At 32.4% G+C, this 12,874-nt stretch overlaps 1 protein-coding gene across 1 annotated transcript; it reads right to left on the bottom strand.

The window, feature by feature from the left end:
* Positions 1–3,560: 3,560 nt before the first annotated feature.
* LOC145607713 (uncharacterized) lies at positions 3,561–7,292 on the bottom strand. Its single transcript, XM_081663306.1, has 6 exons — positions 6,479–7,292; positions 6,028–6,193; positions 5,521–5,697; positions 5,347–5,430; positions 4,651–4,729; positions 3,561–4,399 (listed from the first exon to the last, which is right to left on the bottom strand). Exons 1-6 carry the CDS (start codon positions 6,811–6,813, stop codon positions 3,954–3,956), a joined length of 1,287 nt encoding a protein of 428 aa, XP_081519432.1. The 5' UTR covers positions 6,814–7,292; the 3' UTR covers positions 3,561–3,953.
* Positions 7,293–12,874: the final 5,582 nt, after the last annotated feature.

The following is a 12,874-nucleotide window of genomic DNA, read 5'->3' as shown; positions in this document are numbered from 1 at the left end:
ATTAAGGCCGATTTTAGGGTAGAGATTCATTACCCTTCCCCCACTACCAAGGATCAAAGAAGATTTGTATGGGAGGCCGGAGATGGCCGGGGAAGATTAATGCTACTCCACAAATATGTCTTCCTATGAATGGTTGAATTATCTAGTGGATAAAAGATGATGCAAATAAATGATTGAGGGATAGGAATATTGGGATATTGAAGTAATGAATGAAATCCACCGAGGAAGGTTAAATTAAGGTCCATAATTAAAGAGCCCTACCTCATACTTCACTTATCATTACTTATCCATCAAAACAAATGGTCAACAACAAACCAATAATTCATGTCTATCTACTAATTAATTATTGTCTAAAGTACATCCAATACCTCTGAATTTAATAGAAAAGAATAATAAAAAATAGTTGGTCAAACAAAGTAGATTATAGATACACAAACTTTTAAATAAAACGGATGTTCAGTAAATTATTGAACATCCGTTATAAAGTGACAATAAAATACGCAAAAGTTACACTAAATATATATGAGTTATTTATGCTTCATTGATAAATTTGACAAAAGTGACACTAAATTTGACAAAAGTGACACTAAATCTGACAAAAGTGTACCCGATGTACAATAAATTACTGAAAACCGGGTGTATACAAAAGTTTTCCTTATAGATAATAGACGCCGTCCCTTTTACTTATTCTGTTTTTTTTGCTTACTTAGGTTCCTTGCTTTGTCTTTAGGCGCAAGGTATCTAACTATTCTTCCACTCTTTAACTTTTGTATTTTTAAGTTAGATAAACCAAACATTAGGAATTAGTATATTCTAAAGAATCTAAATAATACACTAGAGAACATATTGAAATATACAACAATGTTATTATGAGAACAATATAATCATACAACTATGTGGTATTATTATGATACTTTAGGATTGTGAAATTGTATAAATATGTGATTCATTAATGAGAAAGAGTGTGACCAATATTGAGACTTAATTGTCATTGGTTTTCATTATAGAAACTTAAGAAGTGAAATTCCAAATTTATACGGAGTAGAATAATTTATCAAGTAATTAGTTAGTCATCAATCATTTTACTCTAAGTATCATTTCCTGTCGGGTCATGATTTGTTAATCAAGTGATCAAAATATGTTTGATAAATGTAATGTGAGTATGTGACAACTAATTAATTTGGGATGTACTATAATTCTGTAAACTACATTTCATACATGTGAATTTAATAAACAGAATTATACATGTAAAACTAATTTTTTGAACTAGGTTCTTGTCAAAAAAAAAAAAAAAAAAAAAAATTGAACTAGGTTGGGGCATTGCTGGGAGTATATAATATACGTGAATTGTATTACAACAAAGAAAAGAGAAAAGAAGATATTTTAAGGGCCTAATCTTTTTAGCTTATTTTCAGTTTAGTTCAGTTCTTATCTTAATTTCTTTCTCTCATAAAATATTCAGTTCAGTTCAGTTCTAATAAGTTCAGATTAGTCCCATTCAATTCAGTCAATCATAACAGACCCTGCTGACAATTTTGTGACAAGGCACTTGAATAAAGACAGCTATGAAGAAGGCCAAAGTGCATGGTACCTCAATATGATGGTTAGATAATTAATTTCCTATGAAAACGTGGTGGCTGGTCATTTAATTTTGTATTTCCGTGTAAGAAAGGTTAAATTTCTGAGTTATCAGTTTGTTTTATACGAAATTGTCAAATTTGAATACCAACATTTGTATCGTACGGTACAAATTGTACTTCAATCTGCATGCATGCTTTCATAAGCTTGTTCTCAAGGTAACATCTAAACAGTTACCAGTACTTATTTTATTGCGTAGGGGAAGAACTAATCTTACCATCTGTTTTTTAAAATAAATATTTTCATAATCAGCCCAAAAAGATTCAATCAGTACTATAGATTGGGTCCACTCAATCATTACTGCTTCATCATGCCTTGATTGAGTATTTGAGTTCATTAAGTACTCCATAATTATTCTGACTTTGATTGGGCCTCAAGTTTGGACAGTTTTCATTTGTAACTAATGAAATCATTATATGAAATAATATTGCACAATTAACCAATGTGAACACCACCTACTTTAATTAGTAGTTTAGCTCGGAGTAATAAGGAATTGAGATTTTGGGTGCTACATTTTATGATTCCATTTTTTGGACAAGTTCCTGGCATGACATGAGTACATGACCGTCACAAAAAGGCAAAAACACGACATAATACTATTCTTGTTGGGCCGTGGATCGGGCTTGGGTCACATTTTTTGTAAAGCATGATAAGATCTAACCAAACATGCCAAATTAAATACAAGTTAAATTAAGTTTAGGCACGCATTCACGACATCACATATACACAAGCACATGAATGGGACTTGTGCTGTTTCGGGCCTTTTGGCATTTCTGGACTGTACTTTTGAAAATCTCAGCACGAACATAGCAAGTGGGTCATTTATGGGATTGGCCCAAGATAAGCAGGCCAGCTTAACCCAAATCCTGTCTCTTTATGACAAAATACTACTCCCTCCGTCAAATTATATTCCTACTCTCTGTAATTAAGGGACGGACGGAGTACATTTATGTAACAACACTTCTTATAAACCTTTAACACTTATTAAATGCTGTCTTTATCCCACTGTGTAATTTATCAAGTCTGGAGAAGGTCATCAGCAGTTGCAAACTTGCAACAGGCCAACAGCTGGCTTACAGCGTGTTTATTAAGTTTAGGAAAGTGCATATTTACACTATTCAGACATATTAATCTGCATCTTCATAAATTTCATGTGAATTGTTCTGGTAGTTAGGAGCCTATTTACAACACACTACCTATTTCCCAAACAAGAACCCCAATATTCTATAACCAAGAACATGCAAATATTTAAGAAAGCATTCCCCAGAAGCTACGGAAAACTTCTCTTTTTTTTTTGGATGGCATATGTAATTCCGTAACTAAATAGGAAACATTTTCAGAAGAAAAAACCTTGACAAGAAAACAAAAGACTAAAGCATCAATACTAATCAACCATCTAACCAACTTTCGCTGGTTAAAATGATTTTTTCTTAAGGTGAAGAGACCAACATCTTAGTTGATACTCGTACATACTAAGGGTCTGTTCTCATTGACTGAACTCAGCTAAACTGAATTGAACTGAAATGAATATTTTATAAGAGAAGGAAATTAAAAGTTGAGCTGAGCTAAACTAAACTGAGCTGAACTGAATTTCAACGTATGAGAACAGGCCCTAAGTAGCAACACTTGCATATGTTGAGTCGTTAACAACCCTACATTTAGATAATACTCGTACAGTCGTACTGTGTTGCTGTGTATGACTTTTCTAGAGGCTAAAATCACAGCTTATCCATCAATCTCAGTCTTAGTCTCAATCTCAATCTCTCCCTAAAATTTATGTGGTATCAAACAAACAAAAGTGGGAAATTGCTAATAAATCCAAAGGTATAACAACCAAGTACCCTCAGAGACAAATTTACCAATCAGTATCAGGACAAACAGAATTCAGAGAAAATCAAATTGCCACAGAACAAAAGAATTAATTGACACAGAACAAAAGAAATTTGATGATAATATATGGACAGAATGAATATTTGTTTTGCAAGATCATAAAAATAAGAAATGGCTACTCAGCTAGCAGCAATAAATTGAAGAAATAAGAGAACGAGTTTCTGCTGATATACAAATTTATGATCTACTAATTTCTTCAAGTACAGCTTCATGCTACTGTCTACAACATGCAAAACTCCCTAGGATATCGCCTTACGAAGCTTTTGCTCCTGGATTTTGATTTTCTTTTATATTTTTCAATTATTTGGTAGGGGGGTTGGGGGGGGGGGGGGGGGGTGAGCGTGTTTGGGATTGTCTTCCTGCACAGGAATTATATGATCACGTAATGCAGGAATGTCAATACTACCTCATTACAGCACCTCTTGTTATAATTTACCTCCTATTCTTCCGAGTTTTCGTGCAACACCAAAGATAACAGCCTTTGTTAGAAGCCCTCGGTCAAGACTGCATGCAAGAGCAACTGCCCCACTAAAAACAAGGAGTTTTGGTACGTTCATCCCTCCTTTTTGTTTCTCCTCAGGAGGAGCTACTTCAGTCGTCGCTGACTGATCATCACCAGTCAACAAAGAATTCAAATAATTTGGGTTTACTTTAGTGGTGATATGAGCCATGGAGGCGGAGGAAGAGAGGGGCCCACCGGCAGCTCTTGTTTTCTGGTAAACTCGTAAACCAGGGTCGATTTTCTTAACGGCTCCCCACATCCCTTGTCGTACACCAAGTTTAGCTATTTCCCATGGAATGCCCATGTCTTCGTGATGAAACAGAAGCACTTCACACGCTGTCATCTGTCCAGTTCCTTTACTAGATTCCACTGTTTTAACAATTCCATAAAGACAATCAGAACCCTTACCATTCACAAAAAGACTAAGCAGAAAGTACAAAATACAAGATACGGAGTTGTATTAAAGGTTCATCTTTTTTACTAGTCTAATATAAGGAGTATGTACTAAAGTTAGCATATTATTGCCATATTTGCATTTAGGACTGAATTAAATGGTTGTAAGTCTGTAGCTCATTATCACTACTCAGTGGAAAATTTTAAATAGGAAACATGAAACCTACCTGGGCGAATACACCAACTTGAATAATACAGATCCACACGTCTTGGCTTGTCTTTTCGTGGTACAGAATTGGGTACTCCCTGATGAGAAAATGAATACAAAAAAACATTAGTATAGAGCTTCAAATGTTGAGCATTTGAAAATTCAAAGTAAATTACAATAAAAAAAAAAAAAAAAAAAAAGGTGATGTTTGTGTAGCTTGTATAGAAAAAGAAATGCACTTCAATAGCAAGAGGTTTAATCACAAAACTCAACAAAGGCAGCCCACAATGTCCTTTTTCTACTTCCATTATATTAGTCTCCTTCCGAGAAGGAAAGGGAAATGAGAGCAAGAGGGATTAATCACAACAGCGTACTGTTCTTTGGCTTTTGGACTACGATCAACTAAATCAACACGACTCATTAAATTGTATGTTGATGTTATTTATTGTGAAATAACACTTGGTCCTTATACAATGAATTAGGATCAATTGGAACCCTCTATTATTTAACTTTCCATTCCATGCATGGAACCTTATATAGAGAAACTGATGTAATGCCAACGTTAATTTGGGAGGGAGAGCTCAACATTTCTAATTGTTAATTAATAAATCTCATACATTACAATCGAATTCCTTGGTGGAGATATTATTGCTTCAAGACCATCTAAATTATATGTAGTATCATGATAAACATTATTACAAGTAGTAGTATGTACCTTTGTCACACAATAATACGTTCTTCCAGACTCCCATATCCTACGGCCAATTATGTATTCTCGGTCACTGCAGAAGAACGGGAACTGCACACACAACCAACAAAAGTTAATTACATGCAACAGATAAATCAATCCAACATTTCACAACAACGATCCATAGAAAAACTTTCTTACCTTGCGAACCCATTGTACAATCATAGTTCCTGTGCTTTGAGATTCTTCAAGAATTTTAGAATCTATGAGCATGGTATCCCACTTTGGTCGAAAGTCATCATCCCAAAAGAAGTCTCTCACCATCTCAGGCGTAGCATCTTCAAAGATTGTACTACTACGGTATTGAGGAGGACCGGTCTAGCAAAAGCATACACACAAATTTCACAATAAGTCTATAGTCAACATTAGAAACTCCAACCATCACATACAATAGTAATTTCCTATGTACTAATGTTATTGCTTCAAAATCACATGCAATTAATTTCCTTCACAATTTTTTTGTAATGACTTCAAACTTCACATGCATAAGTAGCTCATAATCAACCATTCCAAATAACTACAAAGCTAAGACAATCAAATAATGATCTTCTTAAAGGCGGTTGACAAACAATTAACTTCATATGCCATTAATCATAGTAATTAAGCTATTATCAAGCAAGAAATCCCTAGATTGGAAGGTAAAATTACCTCAGGGTCTCGCCGCCAAGCTCGATATCTCATGGTTGGGGTTGAACGGTCCATCATTGGTATCCAAGAAGGACCTCCATCTTTCTCCTCAACAAGCTTAAAAAGATGTACCATATCACCTTCGTTCACAACACCATTTTCTTCACCTTTCTTAAGCTTTGATGAACTACACAACAACAACCAAAATCCCATCTTTATTATTCACTTCCAAAATTCCAATATATAGTATAATACCCAATAACACAACTTAACATACATATAAACTCAAATACTCAATATATGAATTTCTTACACATATAACATGCACAACTTTAAACAAGATCATGCAGCTATAAAATGAAGTTAAGGCTACAAAACCCAATAATCATACACAAATTCCAAACAAAATGAAGCAAAATTATGAAAAATAAATAAATAAATAAACCAAAAAAATCCCAGAAATTGAAATTACCTGCTACTACTGGAGACATCAAATCTGGGTTGCAAAGATAATGTTTCATTATTGGCACTAACAATTTCATTTCCAGCTGATTGCCCTTTTAAGCTTGAAAAGTTCAAGTTAAAAGGAGTGAAGTTCTGAATAGGAGAATAAGAAGGAGCTGGAAAATCCGCAATTTTTGACAAGAATGAATCAAACAAGTTCTTGTCTAAATTCTCCCACCACTTTGGCCGCCATGTCCATCCAATTACAAGACCAAGAACAAAGGCAGTCCAAATTGGAGTAATAATTAGCATAATTTCAATAAAAATTCCTCCTCCAATTGGATATGCTTCAGTTAATCCCATTTCAACCCCAACAAATTAAGCAAAACCCAGAAACTAATTTGCACAAAAGATTACAACTTTAACCAATTAATCCCCCCAAATTATAAAATTTGGGGTTTTTTTACATGGGATTCAAGATATTGGCTTGAAACCCAGAAATGAAAACCCAAGAACTTTGCACCCCCCAATTTGAGAGAAACAAAGCTAAAGAAGAAAATGAAGAAAAATGGGGGTAATAAATAGAGATAAAAATAGAAGTAATTTGTAATTGAGAAATTAAAGAGAGAAAAATGAAGAAAATAGAGTGATATGGAGGGATAAGGATGCCACAGTGGATGAGGCGTCTGAGGGTCAGAAGTTCTCTTTCCCAAAACAAGATGAACCAGAAGAAATCAACCTTATTTATTTATTTAATTAATTAATTTTATTTTATTAATTTTTTATGAATTTTAAGTACAACCATTCATAATAAAGAATCTGGCAAAGTGGAATTGGAAGATTTTATTTAATTTTTGTGAAGAATATAGATCCACCCAAAAAAATATAGAATTTAAAGGGGACCAAAAAAAAAATAAAAACTTGCTAAAAAACAGAATTTTGTGAAAGTTGTAGTGTTCAATTCACAAGATAGACTATATAGAGATTAGAGGAAAGAGAGAGAACAAGAGAGGCCGTGTAATATGACACGGTTGAGAAATGAGAATTGAGAGACTTTTATTTAATTTTTCACGTTTATTTTGACTTTTTTGGACGGCCGTGTTAAATTACTCTATTTTTCCTAACATATAAACATGAATTCTTTTTTTAGGTAGGTGTACTATGATTGGGAAACCAAATCATGATTTCATCATACTTTTAAAGTTTTAAAGCTATTTTTTATGGGGGTGATGAATTGCTTATTTTCAAGGGGGGTTGGTGTTAGATTGAATTCAATGAGGTTGTGTTGAGATTGGTGGTCAAAATCATTTGGTCAAAATTGAAAATTGTTACTAGTAGTATGATATCCTGGCCTTTATTTGAGTTGAATATGTTTACTAAGATCAAGGATTAAGTCAAATTTAATTAAAGCTCGTATATAGGAGAGGTAAGGTTGAATCGTTCATGGATTGATGTGTTTGATGTTTGATTGTTACAATTACAAATTTGATCTTGTTTCGCTAAGTCTTTTGAATAAGTAATCTAAACAATTAACAGGTGTATTACAAAAGTTTTTTAATCTATCTATAACATTATACTAAAGGCGAAACCAGGAATGACACATGTCATCTCCTGGTTAAAAATTTTCCCTCCAAAAGCTTTTTTTTTTTATTTTTTTTTTTGGCCAAAGCTTCTTAGAGAAGTTTTTAATACAAACTATTCAATAATATTTCACTTCCTATTTTATAAATATATTCCATTTGTACACAATCAAACAAAAATATAATTTTTTTTTATACAATATTATGCAATAATTGTTTTCTATCTATAACTTTATGATGTAATCCACAGTTATTTTTATTAGTCGTGTATATATTATTATTTTTTTTTTTTTTTTTTGGTGTTAAGAGAGCAACAAGGGTGGGGGTAAGAATCGATCCCAAGATCTCCTGGAACCGGGAGGGAGCTCTAACCACTTGAGCTATCCCTCACTCGAATTCTCTCTGTTTTCTTTAGTGTGATCAATTTTTTAAATTTTTTTTGTAATTACAGAAATTTTATCCTATTTTGCAATTAGGTTTAATTTTTTATAATTAAATAATAATGCTAAACTAATGATAAGTATTAAGTTTTAAAAATTACCGTGCATGGCACGGGATTTAACCTATCTATAACATTATACTAAAGGCGAAACCAGGAATGACACATGTCATCTCCTGGTTAAAAATTTTCCCTCCAAAAGCTTTTTTTTTTTTATTTTTTTTTTTTGGCCAAAGCTTCTTAGAGAAGTTTTTAATACAAACTATTCAATAATATTTCACTTCCTATTTTATAAATATATTCCATTTGTACACAATCAAACAAAAATATAATTTTTTTTTATACAATATTATGCAATAATTGTTTTCTATCTATAACTTTATGATGTAATCCACAGTTATTTTTATTAGTCGTGTATATATTATTATTATTTTTTTTTTTTGGTGTTAAGAGAGCAACAAGGGTGGGGGTAAGAATCGATCCCAAGATCTCCTGGAACCGGGAGGGAGCTCTAACCACTTGAGCTATCCCTCACTCGAATTCTCTCTGTTTTCTTTAGTGTGATCAATTTTTTAAATTTTTTTTGTAATTACAGAAATTTTATCCTATTTTGCAATTAGGTTTAATTTTTTATAATTAAATAATAATGCTAAACTAATGATAAGTATTAAGTTTTAAAAATTACCGTGCATGGCACGGGATTTAACCTAGTAAGTACATAAATGGCAGTGAGACGACGTAAGTGGGAAAGACTAATTCTTTGCTCCTTAAGCAATTCTATTTCAAGATCGATCTTGGATAATTATCTTCCTTTTTTTCATACTTTTTCAAAATAATTATATTAAATCTTGTACGGAGTAAGAACATATCTTTTTTTTTTTGAGAGAGAGTAAGAACATATCTTACTCAATTTCACAATGGCTTATTTTAAGTTCATGTTGACATTATAATTATTATTATTATTATTATTAGAAAAATGCTAAGATAAATAGAGGAAAGTATTAATAAAATGTACTCCCTCCGTCTCAAAAAGAACGACCCATTTGGGTTGAATACGCGGGTATTTAGGAAGTTAAGTAAATAGAAGTAAAAGTATATTGGAAAGATAAATTTACACGGGGTTTGTAAAAAAATAGAGAGAGAAAGTAATAAAATAACATGAAAAATCAAATTTTTATATGGGGAAGCTAATTTTGCACAAATATTGTAGCAAATTGGTGGGTGTTTTAATGCAAACGGGTCATTCTTTTTGGGACAAAGTTTTGGCCAAATGGGTCGTTCTTTTTGGGACGGAGGGAATAGTAATTAATTGTACTAATTGGCGCTTGATTCTATTATCCATTTCTAAACTAATTACGGAGTAAGTATTAATGTTTATTATTACTATTAGGCAAAAGCTAAAAGTAGAAAGATTAAGGGTCTGTTCTAATTGACTGAACTCAGCTGAACTGAACTGAACTGAGCTGAACTGAACTGAATTGAACTTAGCTTAACTGAACTGAACAGAACTGAACTGAAATTAATATTTTATAAGAGAAGGAAATTAGGAGCTGAACTGAACTGAAATGAATATTTTATAAAAGAAGGAAAATAGGAGCTGAACTGAACTGAACTGAAATGAATATTTTATAAGAGAGGTAATTAGGAGCTGAACTGAACTGAACTGAAATGAATAATTTATAAGAGAAGGAAATTAGGAGCTGAACTGAACTAAATTTCAACGTAAGAGAACAGGCCCTATATTAAAATTAATATTAATTACACCGATCGACGCGTGATTTTGTCATACTTCCCAAATTAATACCATTTTAGGTTTGATTTTAAATGATTGTCCAACGCCCCGGGGGCGTTCGTTAATAATATCCTATTATGATTGTTGTTGTTGTTATTATTATAATGAAATTTATTTCCTAAAGTTTGATCTAAAAAAGAGCTAAAGTAAGGGTCTGTTCACATTTACTGAATTGAACTAATTGGAGCTGAATTGAAATGAAATTAAGCTGAAGTGAACAGGCCCTAAACTACATCATTATAAATGATTAAGGTGCTTCTTTAAGGAAAAATCTTGATAGAAAAGGGTAGTATAAGCGAGTTACTCAAGTTCAAACTGATCGATTTAGCTACATTAAGTATCTTGGATTCTTAGCTTGAAACTAGTCAAAAAATAGTTTAGACTAAAGAAGAAAAGAGTAAAATATATAATTAAGTTTACCTTAGATACAAGCCACCTTACTTTTAATAAGTATATATTTCAATTTCAATAGTTAAGTTCATCTTTAAAGCTCTTGTTAGTTTATATAAATACAACTATACATAAAATATATAATAAATTTGTATAAATTTCCCTTAGACACAAGTCATCATTTAGTAATTTAATACAAATAGTCAAATTCTTTTTTTTAAAACTCTTATACGTGTATACACATATGACGTACACATGTACTTTTAGTACTCCCTTAGAAATAAAGAGATCATAGGAGAGCAAAAAATATAATTATACTAAAGTGTAATTTTGTTAAGCTCTTCTCACGAGAGGATGGAAATACTGTTACTAAGGGTCTGTTCACATTTACTAAACTGAACTGAACTGATTGGAGCTGAACTGAACTAAACTGATTGGAACTAAACTGAACTAAACTGAACTGATTGGAGCTGAATTGAACTGATTGGAGCTGAACTGAAATGAACTGAATTGAAATTAAGTAAATGTTAACGAGGCATAAGACATATTCCTGTGATTTATATAACCCTTACGAAAATACACCAAAAACAACAGAAATCTCATGTGAGTGGAGATTCAAGATAGAATTGAATAACTTTGTAGCCTTAAGCAAAGATGATGTAGTATATATTGTAGTGATGGTCCATTAGATGAAACACTACGAAAAACATATTTCACGTTTTTTACATTTAGATGATTAAACTAACCTATGCTACATGATCTATTTCCTAGGCTATTATTGTTGTGGACCTTGTGGATGCAAATCATAGCTGCAATTGAACTTTTATCACTCGTAAGTCGTAACTACGCGTAAGCACTATTGACTTCTGTCATAATCTAACTTTTTTTATAGTAATAATAGTAACTCGTGATTCAAAAGGAGTTTGTAGTAAGAGTGCAAGACACAAAGAAATAATTGACACCACTTAATTAAAAATAATAAAATTGTTCAAAAGTAATCGCTAATAAGAAAGATAATCAACCACTTTATTTGTTTTTGCTTAATTATAACGAGAGTATTTCCTAGTAGAGGACGGAGTATAAAAAATTACAAGGTTGAGATGAACGAGATTTTATGGCATGGCAATTAAAACAATTCATAGTTAGCTGAGGTATCTAGTTTGTTGTTGTGGAGGATTGAACACAGATCATTCCTATCAAGTGTAGTTCCAATCACCACTACACCAACAGCCAATAGTTGTGCAACTTGTGCGAGTACATTGTTAATTACATACTATTTTTTTTAATGAAAAGTACATCAAAAGTTAGGAAAGTCTTCCTTGAAAAAAGATTATTTTATTTTATAACAAAGGAAGGTAAATAATAAAATTCCTCACCATATCGAATCGATCCATACTTTCTACGCTTCTGCTTACTAACACACATTGTAGCTAACCCTTACAATAGTTGTAAAAAAACTCATAAAAACTCACCAAATTACCTCATTTGCGTATTCAACCTATCATAGTCAATGATGCAAAATAATAAACGGCTATCAAAAACACTTTTTAGTACTACTTCTACTAGATGTTGTGGAAAAGAAAATAAGTAGTGATTGGGCTACGCCACTGCCTCACTGAATTTAAAATTAAAATGACCTATTAAAACTATTTTGAAATACTAAATTAGTTATATGGTTGCCTAATTATGTTCACCATAAATCATAAGCAATAACGCACTACCCTACTTGCCAGACCCACTTAACCTACCGTACTTAATTTGCCAGACTCACCCTAACATAGACCCTCGACACTTCTATCTCACTAACCCACCCTAACAGTCTAACATAACTCGGCGTATTACAACCTACAAACCCACCCTTACATAGTTTACCCTATTCAACCTATCTCGAGACTTGGTGCACACCATCCCTTGCATTGCTAGTCTTGTGTCACCTCACGCTAACCCAACAACCACCTAATCCGACCTAGCCCTCACGGTTGCTACCTCTACTTTGACTTATGCACTATTCATAATTTTGATGGTTCATAATTAAAAATCAATCAGGATTAATATAGTTATGTGAGATCATGATGGATTCACCTCATTTAATAATTTCATGATTTCAAATGAAGCAATTTCTAAAACAAAAGGGAAATGTTTTACTCCAAAGTCCATACAGAAATAGAACGCTTTTTTCATCCAACATAATCATACTCTATAACTCTATAACATATAATTGGG

Source organism: Chenopodium album, chromosome 23 (genome assembly GCF_948465745.1).
Source record: "Chenopodium album chromosome 23, dcCheAlbu1.1, whole genome shotgun sequence".
Classification (NCBI taxonomy): domain Eukaryota; kingdom Viridiplantae; phylum Streptophyta; class Magnoliopsida; order Caryophyllales; family Amaranthaceae; genus Chenopodium; species Chenopodium album.
The sequence above is the reverse complement of the archived record's forward strand: the minus strand, read 5'-3'. Positions and strand labels throughout refer to the sequence as shown.

Excerpts from the sequence above, each read along its gene's own strand:
- LOC145607713 (XM_081663306.1), bottom strand. The coding sequence starts at position 6,813 with ATGGGATTAACTGAAGCATATCCAATTGGAGGAGGAATTTTTATTGAA. Across the intron at positions 6,194-6,478 it reads GATGTCTCCAGTAGTAGCAG|TTCATCAAAGCTTAAGAAAG; the intron begins GTAATTTCAATT and ends GTTGTTGTGTAG. Across the intron at positions 5,698-6,027 it reads CTTGGCGGCGAGACCCTGAG|ACCGGTCCTCCTCAATACCG; the intron begins GTAATTTTACCT and ends TGCTTTTGCTAG.